General features: G+C 48.3%; 1 protein-coding gene across 1 annotated transcript; it reads right to left on the minus strand.

Moving 5' to 3' along the window:
• Nucleotides 1-1,165: 1,165 nt before the first annotated feature.
• VTCN1 (V-set domain containing T cell activation inhibitor 1) lies at nt 1,166-8,706 on the minus strand. The gene is made up of 5 exons (XM_041464004.1): nt 8,675-8,706; nt 5,198-5,262; nt 3,886-4,233; nt 1,966-2,244; nt 1,166-1,311 (listed from the first exon to the last, which is right to left on the minus strand). Exons 1-5 carry the CDS (start codon nt 8,704-8,706, stop codon nt 1,166-1,168), a joined length of 870 nt encoding a protein of 289 aa, XP_041319938.1.
• Nucleotides 8,707-14,624: the final 5,918 nt, after the last annotated feature.

Genomic DNA, 14,624 nt, shown 5'->3' on the forward strand with positions numbered 1-14,624 from the left:
CAGTCAGAGAATCACAAGACAAGAGATGGGTGAATCAAATCTGTTTGGGGGGAGTTAAGATTTGCTTGCTTTTAGTACTCTGAAGGAGCTGTTCTCAGCTGTATTGCAGGAAACCCTTTTCCTGTTTGTGTCTGAACTTCTGCCCATGATCAGAGTTCTGGTCACTGTGTTAGATCAGACAAGGGAACATATCTTGTTGTCCTACAATCAGAACTTTTCCTTTATGCAATTCTTGTCACATTTCTTGTTCCCTTTGTGAAGCCAAACAAAATATCCTGTTGTTGGTCTGGGTAAGAAATAATAACACAAGAAAAATCAGCTAATTTCATGTTTGTACTACAGTGTACTCTGGAATCAGCAGGAACTGCTAAAGCCCTCAGCTCCATAGAGAGGAAAGCCTGAAGTGAGTCCTGCCATCAGCGTAGCTGTAATACCTGCTCTATGTGGAAAGACAGACATGTTCCTTTCAGCTGATTTTCTTTAGCTCACTCTTTCACCAGTTCCCCTCCAGGTCCTACCACCCAAAGCCAACAAATACTGAAGGCAGCTGTCCTGTGCTTTGGCTGTGTAAGCCCTCCTTATTCCAGGTCTGCAGGGAATTGCTCAGGCTGGCAGCTCCCTCTAGCCATGTTCAAGGTGTCTGTAGTATTTACTGGAGACACCACACTGTACTCTGGAGTTGTGTGAGTAAAGTGGGAGCAAGCAAGGCTTGTACTGTAGCAGGTCTTCTGAGCAGGGAGGGAGGAAAAAGCCTGTGCTGCCTTGCAGCCATGAACTGCAGCCCAGGTCCAGGAAATGGTGCCAGGAAAGAAAATGAGGGGACAAGTAAGAGCTGACAGTTGATGGTGCAAGAGAAGGATCTCTGTGGTTGCAGAAAGTGATGGGAGAAGCTTGTGGGAGAGACAAGCCATGAGTCCCACCTAAAGATGGGTCTGAGAATGAGGAAAGGATGGGCAGAGGGGAAAGACACGCACTCCCATTCTGGGGAAAGACATGCACTCCCATTCTGGGGAAAGACACACATTCTCATTCTGGCAGGCTTGAGATAGGTCTGCTGCTGTAGCCAAACCCCCCAAGAGGGCATCCGTATATTGTACATATATGAGTTTCTCTTCCCAAGCTTACCTGCAGGTCCAGCAGAGTTTCCATCTGCTTTACAGAGGTTTCATACTGACAGCAGGTACAAGGGAAGCAGAAGCATCCAGTGACAGGCTGGAAAGGAGGACGACGCTGACTCTGCATTCAGGTTCACCAGCTGCAAGTTGCTCACCTTTGTAAAGCTGAAATCTGTAGCAGAAGAATTGTGAGAGGCTACCAGAACAGGAACACAGCAGGGAAGGCAAATAAAGTGTGTACTTATTCCTTCCCATTTTTCTGAATATGGATGAAGATAGACCCTGCCTCTTGTACTGGACACCAATTGCAATGAAGTCACGGCTGTAGAAGCACTATGGCCCTTCCCATGTAGAACAGGAGAAGATACTCAGGACCTTTGGAAAGCTTGATTTTCTGTGAGTAAAATGTCTTTTTAAATAAAGGGATTGGGCTGGAGTCAGAGGTATTGTCATCAATAACCGCTGAAGGGGCCTGTTGGTTTGGTACACGAATGGGATCTAAGATGAATTGCTAAAGAAAGTGTCAAAAGATGTGGGGCTTGGTTGGTTGGTTTGGTTTTGGTTAACATTCCAAGCAATACACTCCTTTGAAGTGTGTCCCTCCTTCCAGTCCCCTGGCAGTTCTGTCCCCATGCCAAGGTGACAATACCACGAGAAGCATAAAAGATAGCAGGAGCAAGCACAGACCCTTTCATTTACCCCAGGGACAGAGAAGTGATTGGATTAGCCATGCTTTCAGTCCCTTCCTTGCCTGACACAGCTGCTGCAGGAAGCCCCTGGTGCACCAGGAACACTGCTGAAACTCTCCTCTCCGCTGTGCCTGTGGTCTCGGGGTGCTGTTGAACCCTACCTGTCACTCTCACGTTGACCACAGCCTTGGCAATGCTGTTTTCAATCACGCAGGTGTAGGTGGCATTAGCAGTGATGCTGTGCAGGAGGGAAACCACCTTCACAGTGATGTTTTCGGGGTTCAGCTGGTAGCTGGTGTTGGCAGCCTGGGGCAGGTGCTCCCCAGTGTCACCGTGGGCCATCCAGCGCACGGCAGGGAGAGGGAACCAGCGCGGGGCTTCGCACTGCAGCGTGTCCCCACGGCTGCTGTTCTCCACCTGCACCATGGGGATGCTGAAGGCTTTGGGAGGGAAAACAGGGAGAGAGTCAAAACAAGGCAAGTGATAGGAACTGGGCATGAAATACCCAACTGCATCTACTAGTCCCGGGTGTTTCTAGGCTGCTTGCTGCTTGGCAGCGCAGCGCTGCCTGGAGCCAAGCCAAAACCAGGCTCAGACAGAGCTCTGTACAGGTTGGGCCGTGGGAGGATGAGTACAAGGGACCCAGGTCTCAAAGGACATAGCAGTCCAGCTTGACAGGATCTGCTGAGGTGGTGACACAGCTTTAGTGTCTTTTATTTATTCTTAATAATGGGGAAAGATGATTCATGCTCTCCACCCACTGAGAAGGGGGCCTGACCAACACCTACAGCGTCACAGAGTTTCAGAATCATTAAGGTTGGAAGCGACCTTTAAGATCAAGTCCAGCTGTTAACACAGCATTAATTCCACCACTATACCATAACCATAAATGCAGGTATTTTAAATTTCTAGTGGTATCTAGGGATAGTAGGTGACCCCACTACTTCCCTGGGCAGTCCGTTCCAGGGCTTGATAACCCTTTCCATGAGCAAAATTTCCTTAATATTAAATCTAAACTTCCCTTGGTGCAACTTGAGGCCATTTTCTCTCCTGAGCAATCCCCTGCAGACCTAGAATAAGCAGGGCTTGCACAGCCAAAGCCCAGGACAGCTGCCTTTAGTACTCTTCAGCTTTGGCTTTGGGTGGTAGGACCTAGAGGTGAACTGGTGTAAGGATGAGCTAAAGAAAATCAGCTAAAAGGAACACTATATTTCCACATAGAACAGGTATTACAGCTGTGTTGGAAATAAAACCCATTACAACATTTCACATGTTCTTTCTAATGCCTTTTCTGTGTGAATTACTTTAAACATCCAATCAAGCAACACAAAAGTAGGCAGAGCCACAAGGTTTCAAGGAGGGATGGGGGACAAAGTCCCCATGGAACATTTGCAACCCTCAAGCTTGAGCCAAAACCCTCCTTCACTTGGAGAGGTCTGAGGGGTTTTCCTCACCCAATTTGAGCTGTAGGGCAGCAATTCTGGCCACAGGAATGAGAGGGAGGGTGCAAAGACTGCAGTCTGGAGGAGACCCTCAAGGGTTTCATCCCTCAGTCGCAACATGAGGTGATCACTTGGGAGGAGACTTGTTATTTCAGCTAAATTCATCTCACTGGAAGAGGCTGAAGACCTGGTGGTTTCCAGATCTCTCATGGAGGACTGAATCTTGTAAACATGCAATGTTTCAGGTAACTATGATATCAGAGGTCTGTTGCTTTAGTAATAATTTAAAAAAACCAAAAACTTCAGAAAAACTGAGAAAAATATATTAAGTATGCTACCATTTTTACTATGCAGCAGTACTGCCTGGAGATATATCCTAATTCTAATTAGGTATAATATCTAATTCTAATTAGATATATCCTAATCCTAACACTAGAGAGAAAAAGCTACCATGTCATCAAGATTATAACCTTTTCTGGAATAAGGATATCAAAAGAGGGGTTAAAGCCATAAATATCCCTGTAAAAGCCAGAAATATACCCTACCCAGGAGTGTAGCAGCATCATAAGCACAGGTAGGTTCAACCAAGCCACATTAGTACTTGTTTTGTAGCAGGATTTTGCTCCTTGTAGCCCTCACCTCCTGTCCTGTACCGCAGCACCGCTGCCCCGCTCCCTCTGGCTGTGGTGACAGAGCACTGGTAGGTGCCAGCATCGGAGAGCTGCACATCCCTCAGCTCCAGGGAAGCATTCCCGCCCATCACCTGCTCCGCAAACACGGCCGTGCGGCCCTGAAATGACGGATCCTGCTCTTGCAGGTGGTCCTTCCCACCCCTGAACTCGTGAACCAGCCCAGCTACCCCCTCCTTGGCCCACTGGATTGCTATGCTGTCCATCCGGATGTCGGGTTCAAAAGCGCAGCCCAGGACGCTGCGCTGACCGATGTTCCCTGGAGACGTCAGCGCCGTCACACTGATGGAGTGTTTTCCTGCAAGGAGAGAGCAAGGAGGCTGGAGAAAGGTGAGGCAGCAACTTGGAGAAAGGCCAGACTGCCCTGTGGCTGTCATGGACCAAGCCCGAGGCTCAACAAGCACTGGCACACAGCAAGGCCTCCGGTGGCAGCTACCAGTGCTGCTAGTGGAGGCCAGCTCCTGTGGATTGCATGCCACGATAAAGCACAGGAGTATTTCTGTAGTAAAAGAGTGCTTCAAAAAGTAGCTCTTCTTACTTGTTTGAGAAGAGTTCACGTGGTATTTTCTTGTTTACTTATACTTACTCAGGGATTTTTCTCTTTGCAGCTGCCAGAAAAGCATGATTTTTTTGTCTTTTTTTATGTCTTTTCTTAGTCAGGACCTCCCTTTATGCAATAGAAATGTGATTGGAAGGCGTATTGCTGGCAGAGAAATAGCAGCTCTTTCCCCCTTACTGAAATCCAAATATTTTTCTTTCATTTAAGAAAAGTCAGCATCTCAAATCCTAAGCTGCGAGCCTGAGAATTCCCAGAGCCAGATCCTCTTTCCCACGCAGCCCTTCCCTACCCATCCTCACTCAGCACATTCCAAGGAAGCTGCATTTTGGCTGACACCAAAGCAACACATTTTTGTTGTCTCTCAGGGTCCTGGGAAAGGTGCTCCATCCTGGCAGATGCTCTCTAATTTCACAATAAATACCATCCCCTCACCTCATCCTATCCAGGAGAAGGAGCAGAGTACGTGCAGGACTTCATGTGTAGGTTTGGGGCTCCAAGCCCAAGGGAATTTCAGCTGACACACCACTACACCTCCAGCAGCACAGGCTGCACTACACCAACCTGGCCTTTGTTAAAGGGTGGTGGGTGGCACTTCCACACATGATCACACCTCAGCCTTTTGCACTGGATGGACACACAGAGGTAGCGGCAGGGCAGAAGTTCATCCCACCAGTAACTGCAAGAAATCTGAGCAGTCACATACCTGAGACACCAAAACCAATGATCAGGGCGATCACTGCAGCCAGGATGACAATGACTGTAGTCATGCTATTGAGAAAAAGGAAAGGACAGCATTAGTGCAGAGCCCACCTCCTTCACAGCCCATGCCCATACCGTCCATCTGCAGAGTTGTCTGCAGGAAGGAGGAGGAGGCAGGTGAGCCACAGACCCAGAACAAGGCATGGATGAAGCACATGACCACAGCAGTGCTGAACATTCAGGTGAGCAGCCCTTGTCATCAACAGCGGGGGACCATGTGGCAGGAGCCCCATGAACAGCTGGGATGATTAGCAGTTCCTCACCTAATCCCTCAAGGTGGATCACAGCTGACCCTACCAGGAGAAAAGCCATGGATACCATCCAGCCATGGGCACCAGGCAGCTGGGGACCCAGGCACTGCCTCTCCCAGGGGCCTGCAGGGTGGGGACTTTGATGGCTCCTGTGGGTCCTGCAGCGAGACAGCTTTCAGCAAAGCCTTGCCATGTCCCACGGGGCTCAGTCCTGAGTCACTCAAGGTCCCAGCCAGGCTCACCGTGGGACAGCCTGTGCTCTCCTGCTCTGGGGAAGATGCCAAGGGTTTCATGTATGCTGAACAACATCCATCTCCTTGAGGAGCTCTACCAATTTCCACTCTGGGAGTTGATCCCAGAGTGAGATAGCTGCTATAAACTCAGCCAAGGTTGTCATGACAAGCCTCAGCTCCCACACCTGGGAAGCACAAAGCAAGCAGCAGCCACACTGTGCTGACACACAACAGATGTGACTCATCTTTATCCCCATATCTTACAATCCCTTTTCCCAAGGACAGGCATGGAAGAAGTTGCTCAGAGTCAAGGGATGCTGCCAGAGGGTTACAGTAAATGCTAGGAGGTATTGCAGTGGGACAAGCAACCAGGATGTCCTCCTGTGCAGACCCTGAATGCTTCAAGTGCCACCACAGTTGCCTCTGGCCCTTGAAAGGACACCCTGGCCTGAACACCACCTCTGCCCTCACACTTGTCTGTCCACACCCATCTTCAGCCTACTCACAGACAAACACAAGCAAGCACAAACAGGCCACACCAATGCTTTTGTCCTGTGCTGGTGCCACCTGCCCCCATGGCTGCAAACATTGCTGCCTTTGCCCCTAGAGAGTGGCTACCCACCCTGCTCCAGAGCACCAGCAGGCTGATTGAAAAAACTGTTCAGTTGTCACAGGGAGAATGGCAATTTTGGTACACAGATGCCACTGCCCACTTCAACATCCCTTGTGAGGGACAAGGAGAAATTAGTCCCTCTGGAGTTTCCTCCACAGAAACTGCAAGATCCAGGAATCACAAGATCCTTACAGACATTTGCTGTGTGCCAAACATGTGTAATGAGTAGATCTGGTGTGCAGAGTGCACAAGAAGAACCTGGCATCCTAGCCACATGCTGGTGGTAGCTGTGTCTTGTAGCAGTCCAGTTCAAGCACTTCAAGCAAGAAGCAATTTACTGTGCATGAGCAACCCTGGTACCTCCAGTGTTTTAAAGGCACAGAAACAGACTGATGTGGGTGGCTGAGGCTGCACCAGTCGGAGCCCTGACACCACCCTCAGTTCCCAGTGACAATTTGGCAGCCTGTGGCACGCTGCTCTGTGCCTCCTACCGTATTTTCCATGTTTTGTTCCTCATCAGCCAAACTTGGAATCAAACTGGAATCAAATTTAATTAAATTAAATTAATCCATTCATTCCCTGACTGAATGCTGCTGATCACAGCCTGGGGACAGGGAAAGGCTCACAGCCTGGCTGTGATAGGCAACAGCTCTAATTCTCCAGATCTCTAGCTCCACTTGGACTAAGCTCTCCCTCAGGAGTGGGCCTAGAGGGTCAAAAGAACTGGAAGACTAGGATATTGAAGGTCCCTTGCCTTCCTCTTTACAGCAAAGTCTACTGTGGCAAAAAAAAAATGGCAGTGGTAACCCAAAACAGCAGCATTTCTATTGCAATATGCAGCTGATGATTGCAGAACCCAATTTTATTCAGCACTTCAGCAGGTTTTGCTGTTGTTGTTTTTGCTGGGGACTTCTTGGTTTTGGTTTTGTTTCCTTGGTTGGTTTTGTTTTGTTTTTTTCCTGAAATCAGCAGAAATCTCCCACTGCTTCTCTGAAACTTCCTGGAAAACTCTGGTTTTTTTTCTGCATTTCAGGATTAGCCTGAAGAGCAAATGTCCCTGAAGGAAGCCTGCTTCTCCCAGTAAACTTCTGCTGCTTGGCAGGGCAGGCAGAGGCACAGGCAGAGCAGGAGAAAGGTTTTCACAGCAGCAAGGTATAGATGAGCATTTTTTCACACCCATCAGTTATTTCATTTCCCTGACAAAGTCTGGCTGGGCTGCCTCTTGAGAATAACAGAGCTGGTTATTGCATGCATTCCAGACACATGAGGAATACAGTGCCCAGGGAATATTTACACTCTGATATTGTGTCTACAGGCAACCTCACTTCTGTCAGTGAAAAGGTGCAGATAATATTGCTATTTAGTTCTTCCTTGAAGCTCCACGTGGCAAGGCTCACGTGTGAGGTCTCTTCTGTTCACACGTGGCCTGTCCTTCTCCCCACTGCTGTTCCACTCCGGTGGGACAGACACTGGTAACAGCTGAAAGCTTTTTCATAGAATAAATGTCCACAGGACTCTCTCACACACCACTGGAACTTCTGTCTCCTTCCAGCCTGGAAAGTCCACACCTGGGATGGAAAGACACAGCTTCTTGCTGTCTCTGTTCAAGCAGTGAGGTTTAGATGAAAGCTCAGTTAATGCTCCCTAGAGGATGAAAAATTTGCCCTTTTATCCATCTGGTGGGGTTTATTTTCAACTAATCAGGAGATAGGGATAAGAGGTAGATATTTTCATGGCTTCTTTTTGCAACTTTAGTTCACCAGAACTCAGTCAATAGCTCCAAAGGAAATGGGGTAATTGAAATGAGGCACAAAACACTTTGAAAATGTCTTCCCAGCTCTTACTCCTGCAAGGAAACTTCTGGAGGACAGTTTCTCCCCACAGCAAGCTGATGTGATGGAAACACAAGCAACTGTCTGAGGACCAGCAGAAGAGGGGTGCCTTCCTCAAGCCATAGAACCCCAAAATATTACAGAAGGAATACACCCTTCCTCAAGCATTGCTACCCCAATCTACCACAGCATTCAACCCTGGGATAGCAAATTCTAGCAAAGGCAGAGTTCTAGGACATGCATCTCCCTCTTGACTACAGCTAATGACCTGCACATGGGTGTGTGATACATACATGGCCTTACAAATTGTAAAAAACAAGCTGTACTTAAGTATTTAAGTAGTTTCAGTGAGTGAAGTACAGTCAAGCTGCAAAGAACTGCTCTCTTGAGAGCTCCTGCCAGCAAGGTGATACATGCCAAGAGTATGTATCACCATGAAAAATGCAATTCCCTCCCTCTCCTCTGCCAAAGCAAGTACAGATAGTACCATACCTCCAGCAAATGACCCGGCTTTGGGATGCCATGGTCACAGCATCTACGGAGACAAGTCAAACACCAGGTGCCTGAAGGTCTCACACTGTTCAGCACAGCCCCTGTATGCTGCATGATATATCTTCCCAGGCTGTCCTGCTTAAATAACTGAATGCAGCTAAGGAGTGGTGAGCCCAAGGAACTCTCAGGAATGAGGAAACTCTGAGCATCTCAACTCCCCCCACCCCCAGTGCAGTCATAAGCAGGGAGGCCTGGTTAGACACTGGGGCAACAGGAGAGACCTCCTACACATCCATTTAAAAAACAGATCTTATTCCAGGCAAAAAAATATTACAGCTTGTGGTTGGTAGCCAGCTAATCCTGAGATCTGAGTGCACAAGTGTCCCAGGAGATCTGCAGCTTATCCATCACTGAGGGGCTGTCCAGAGTCATAACAAGGACTAGCTCAGGTCTCCCTGCAAAAATCTCCAACCACTTTCTTGGCACTGGGCAGAGAGGTTCCACCTGAGGGTCCCCCTCTTGGCCCCATTTGCACTGTCAGTCTCCCCTGCCTCTCTGTGTTGTGCTAAGAGGCTCTACGGGCTCAGCAGTGCTCTCAGAGCCATTCAGGTTTGGCAGCAGCCCCTTTTCTGACTGCTGTTTAATCCCACTGAACTCCCTCAGGCCAAACCACCTCTCACCCTCCCCCGAGGCAAGTTCCTGCTGCTCTTAGGTCTGCCAGAGTGATGCACTTTGGAGCATGTAAAGGAAAGAAACTGGCACCTGCAAGGCCCTGCAGGTCTTTCCCTCTGAGCTTGGTCTCAGATGAGTCTGGGAGCAGGATGAGCAGCTCTTGGGCATAACATGTTGAGAAGGGCAGAGGGGTTGTGAAAGAGAAGGGAAGGCAACTTGCACCACCATGTTCAGTTTCCCGAAAGGGAACCTGCGTATTCTGACATCTACATCTGGACTGTGTTCTGGGAAGAATGGGAAAAAGGGGATTTTGACAGCCTGTAGTTATCTCCAGCAAGTTTGAATGGTTAGTGGGAGTGAACAGCTTTCCCATGCAGAGCTGAGGATGCCCAGAGGAACTGGGAACAGTCCAGCACCTAAAAAAACCAAACTACGTTCTCTGCAATAACAAGAGGTTAAAATCAAGACCAATCAATACTGGTCAGTGGTGATAACCAGAAAAAAAATCATCATTATTTGTCAGCATTCTGCTGATTATTAAGCCTCTCATAATTTAGCAGTACAGTACAAGAAGCTAAGAATAGCTCTAGGCCACAGTGGCCCGGTGGGAAATGCACATTAAGAAATATCCTGTTGCCCTCGGTGACACTTGATTAATGGCTGTGGTGACACCAGATTTACAGCTGCGTGTGCAGTGGGCAGACAAGGTGTCCCCTTTCCACTCCAGTTAACTCCAGGTCAGCCACAGCACACCCTATTGCACAGTCAACAATCAGATTACTTCTACATTGGAAAAACATGTCTGCTTCTTGGGCACAGGCAGCCCCAGCAGGACCAGGGCCAGTCCTGTTCCCCAGGGCAGCACCACGTTCATTTTTGAGCAGCTCATGCTGGAGCCTACTCCTGTCTGTATGCCCATACTGCAAAAAAACCCCAAGAGGTGATCAGGATAGTTCCCAAAGAAACCAAGGGTCTGTGACTACATGATCTGCCCAGCTCCTACCAGTCTTGAATTTATTAGCAAATCCAACCAAATGTGACAGCAGGATCTGGTCTGTGAGAGCTGGTGAACACCTGGGACACATCAACTGCCTTCACTGAGGAGAAGGCAACAGCAGGCACAAGTGCTACCAGCTTTGCTGGGCCCAGCAGCTGGTGGTACCCTACAGAAGAGTTCCCCTGCTTATGGGAAGTTCACATCTTATTTCAGTGTCACTGGAATGCTGCAGGAGCTACTGGTGAAGGAGAAGATGGAGTTGTGGCAAGCTGACCAGCAGCCAAGTTTGGCAGTGTTCCACAGAGGCATAGGCAGCCAGCAAGCTGAAAGAGATGAAAGCTTTTCTTGGGGTGTGACCCAAAATGAAGAACATCTTTCCAGCCTTATGATCCCACATCTGTAACAATGACATCATTGAGAGAGGGAACAAATGACAACACCAGTGATCTGGAAGGAGAACTTGACATTGCCTTATTGGCAGTATCTGTCCTCAGCTTCACCCACCTGTGAAGGGGAGCTGGGAGCAGCAGCACTCAGAACAAGCCCTCACTTCTCAAAAGAGGAAGGTGCTGAGCCACCCTGGGCTGCAAACACATGATGTCCTTCACACTGCATGTGTATCTGTCCTGACATGGTATTCCCATCAGGTGGTGCATCACTGTGAACCACCTTCTGCGGTGGGAAAAAGAAGTCCATCTGAGCCAGAATCTGCTCTGCTCCTGAGATCTTCTGGGACATAATAGACACTGGTGGCACAAATGCAGTTGTGTCTCCAGTGTGCTTTGCCCCTCAAAGGAGAGATACCTTAGCCTGACCCTGACTCTGGAAGTACCCTACATGGAGGCCTTCAGGCTCCAGGCATCCTTCCAGGTTTACCACAGTCTCTTGTTTTTCATTGTTTCTCTTCCAGCTACACTGTTTTCCCTATTAAGGATTAATGGCTGTGGTGACACCAGATTTACAGCTGCGTGTGCAGTGGGCAGACAAGGTGTCCCCTTTCCACTCCAGTTAACTCCAGGTCAGCCACAGCACACCCTATTGCACAGTCAACAATCAGATTACTTCTACATTGGAAAAACATGTCTGCTTCTTGGGCACAGGCAGCCCCAGCAGGACCAGGGCCAGTCCTGTTCCCCAGGGCAGCACCACGTTCATTTTTGAGCAGCTCATGCTGGAGCCTACTCCTGTCTGTATGCCCATACTGCAAAAAAACCCCAAGAGGTGATCAGGATAGTTCCCAAAGAAACCAAGGGTCTGTGACTACATGATCTGCCCAGCTCCTACCAGTCTTGAATTTATTAGCAAATCCAACCAAATGTGACAGCAGGATCTGGTCTGTGAGAGCTGGTGAACACCTGGGACACATCAACTGCCTTCACTGAGGAGAAGGCAACAGCAGGCACAAGTGCTACCAGCTTTGCTGGGCCCAGCAGCTGGTGGTACCCTACAGAAGAGTTCCCCTGCTTATGGGAAGTTCACATCTTATTTCAGTGTCACTGGAATGCTGCAGGAGCTACTGGTGAAGGAGAAGATGGAGTTGTGGCAAGCTGACCAGCAGCCAAGTTTGGCAGTGTTCCACAGAGGTGTAGGCAGCCAGCAAGCTGAAAGAGATTTTCAGGGGTGTGACCCAAAATGAAGAACATCTTTCCAGCCTTATGACCCCACATCTGTAACAATGACATAATTGAGAGAGGGAACAAATGACAACACCGGAAGAGTGATCTGGAAGGAGAACTTGACATTGCCTTATTGGCAGTATCTGTCCTCAGTTTCACCCACCTGTGAAGAGGAGCTGGGAGCAGCAGCACTCAGAACAAGCCCTCACTTCTCAAAAGAGGAAGGTGCTGAGCCACCCTGGGCTGCAAACACATGATGTCCTTCACACTGCATGTGTATCTGTCCTGACATGGTATTCCCATCAGGTGGTGCATCACTGTGAACCACCTTCTGCGGTGGGAAAAAGAAGTCCATCTGAGCCAGAATCTGCTCTGCTCCTGAGATCTTCTGGGACAAAATAGACACTGGTGGCACAAGTGCAGTTGTGTCACCAGCGTGCTTTGCCTCTCAAAGGAGAGATACCTTAGCCTGACCCTGACTCTGGAAGCACCCTACATGGAGGCCTTCAGGCTCCAGGCATCCTTCCAGGTTTACCACAGTCTCTTGTTTTTCATTGTTTCTCTTCCAGCTACACTGTTTTCCCTATTAAGGGAGTAAATTCTCTTCTCTTGACTCCAAAAGCCCCTCCTCATGTTCATTTTTTTCCCCAAATTTTGCAGACAGGCAATTTTATCAAGAGCTTTTGTCCTGGGACAAGAAAAATATCAGTATCTATCAATGCAATACTGTCAGCAGTGCATTCATGTCTGTCTTGAAAATACTTTTATTATCTCAAGGACCAGCTGGACAGAAATAGCATCATATAGCCCAGCAGACTAACTACACTTCCTAATGCACCCCCTGACCCAGATGTTTACCAAGACGGCACTGGAAGCCTATCTTGGGAATGAATGTTGGGGTCCAATATCAGACTCCAGCAGATCAGAAGGATGCATTCATTTGCAGGGTACTCTGAATTATAATGACTGAGGACAAAAGCTGCTGTCAAATAATGGGAGGACACTCCGGCCTAGCCCCACTCCCCCTAAAGTGACTAAGGTCATTAAATGTCTTTTATCAAGATGTCCCCATTCAAGATTGTCCCCCGATCCAATATATCCTCAAGCACAACCAACACCAAGCACACTGTGGTAGCTGGCCAATACTTCCCTAATCCCTGGGACCAACTGGGCCTTCAAGTCTAACAAGAAGAAAAAGTCAGTACCAGGGCCTGACCCCAGCTGTCCAAAAACTGCTCTGCCCATATCAGATGGAGAGCTGCAGTTCCATGAAGGGTTTAAATTTCATTGGTGCAATTCTGACAAACAGCTTCTTGGAAAACATCAGCGACAGGGTGTGTAAGGGACACCTAACACAAAGAGAAAACACATTCCTCTGTCTGAAAGGACTAAGATGTTTTTAGTCAGAAATTGCATGTCTAGAAGGTAGTGCTGTCCTTATGTGTTCCCTCTGCAAGACAGCATGGAGGCTCTGAGAAAAAACAACACACCTAAGGGGTATAGAAAGATACAAAAAAAGATACAAAAAAATTAGGCATTTTGGTTTACATCACATTCTGCATTGAACATAGGCTCTGTACATAGCAAGGATGAGAATGAGTTACTACTTGTTCCATTAATGGCTAACTCAAACTAAACTTTAGCTTTGAAATTTCAGACTCAGCAACCTTAAATTGCCTAACTTGGAGATTTAAACTGCCTAGCCTTTCCTGATTGTTTGGCAAGGAAACTTTCTGGATGATTAATGGAAAGCTACAAACAGCATTTGCATAAGGATATCTATCTCCTTTGCTGGGAAGAAGTTCCAAAACTGGCTTTGTAAGAGGAACAAACAACAAATGAGAGACTTCTAAGGCAGAGCAAGCAAAGAGACAGTGCAGGTTTCTACTATTTACAAGCCAGCTGTCATAATGCAGAAGGCAAGACCCAGTCCTTGCTGTTGACAGTGGAGCAGCATTCCTCTCTCCGAGTGACCAACAGTGGGACCTTTGTGTCCAGCTCCTCAGGCAGAATTAGGAGCCCCTAGCCACACACACCTACTGGCAAGGTTACCCTCAGGGCAGTGGTGTTCCCAGCTTCAGTGACAGAAATGTGTTTTGTAAAGGAAGGTATTCAGAGTGTCTGCTTCACCCAGGCAAGCAGATGGCAGCAGGGTGGCAATTGCCCTTCCAGGGAAGTGCCTCTTCTTCCTCATCAGAGATGCCATTTCCCCAGCTATGGGCTGGTAAATGCCTTGCAAAGGTTGCACAAGCCAAATCCAGGAGTTTTGCTGTGTTCCATCTCCTGTGCTCCAGTTCTGAACAGACAATTGCAAACTTGTGTCTGTGACTCCCACTGATGCTCAAAGTGCCCCCAGATCTTTGCTTGGTGAGCTGGGCACTGCCCTGGCTCCTCATCACCTCCAGCAGCACCGTGTCCCACATCATCTCCATGGAGAACAAACAGACCAGGTGAATGATACTCCCATTCCTGTTCCTATCAGTGCCAGGAGGTTTTCTGGGCCCTCCTGAAGATACATTACTAACTCACCTTGCCTCTGCTTTGCAGTCAGGCTGTAATGAGACTACAGTATACTTGGAGAAAGTGTAGGAGTTGCAAACAAAGAGCAGCTCCCAGAAGCATTACTGTGCTATGTGCACACATCTGAGGCTGGAATCCAGATGCA

This window comes from Pyrgilauda ruficollis, unplaced genomic scaffold (assembly GCF_017590135.1).
Source record: "Pyrgilauda ruficollis isolate IOZ18807 unplaced genomic scaffold, ASM1759013v1 scaffold17, whole genome shotgun sequence".
In the NCBI taxonomy this organism is placed as follows: Eukaryota; Metazoa; Chordata; class Aves; order Passeriformes; family Passeridae; genus Pyrgilauda; species Pyrgilauda ruficollis.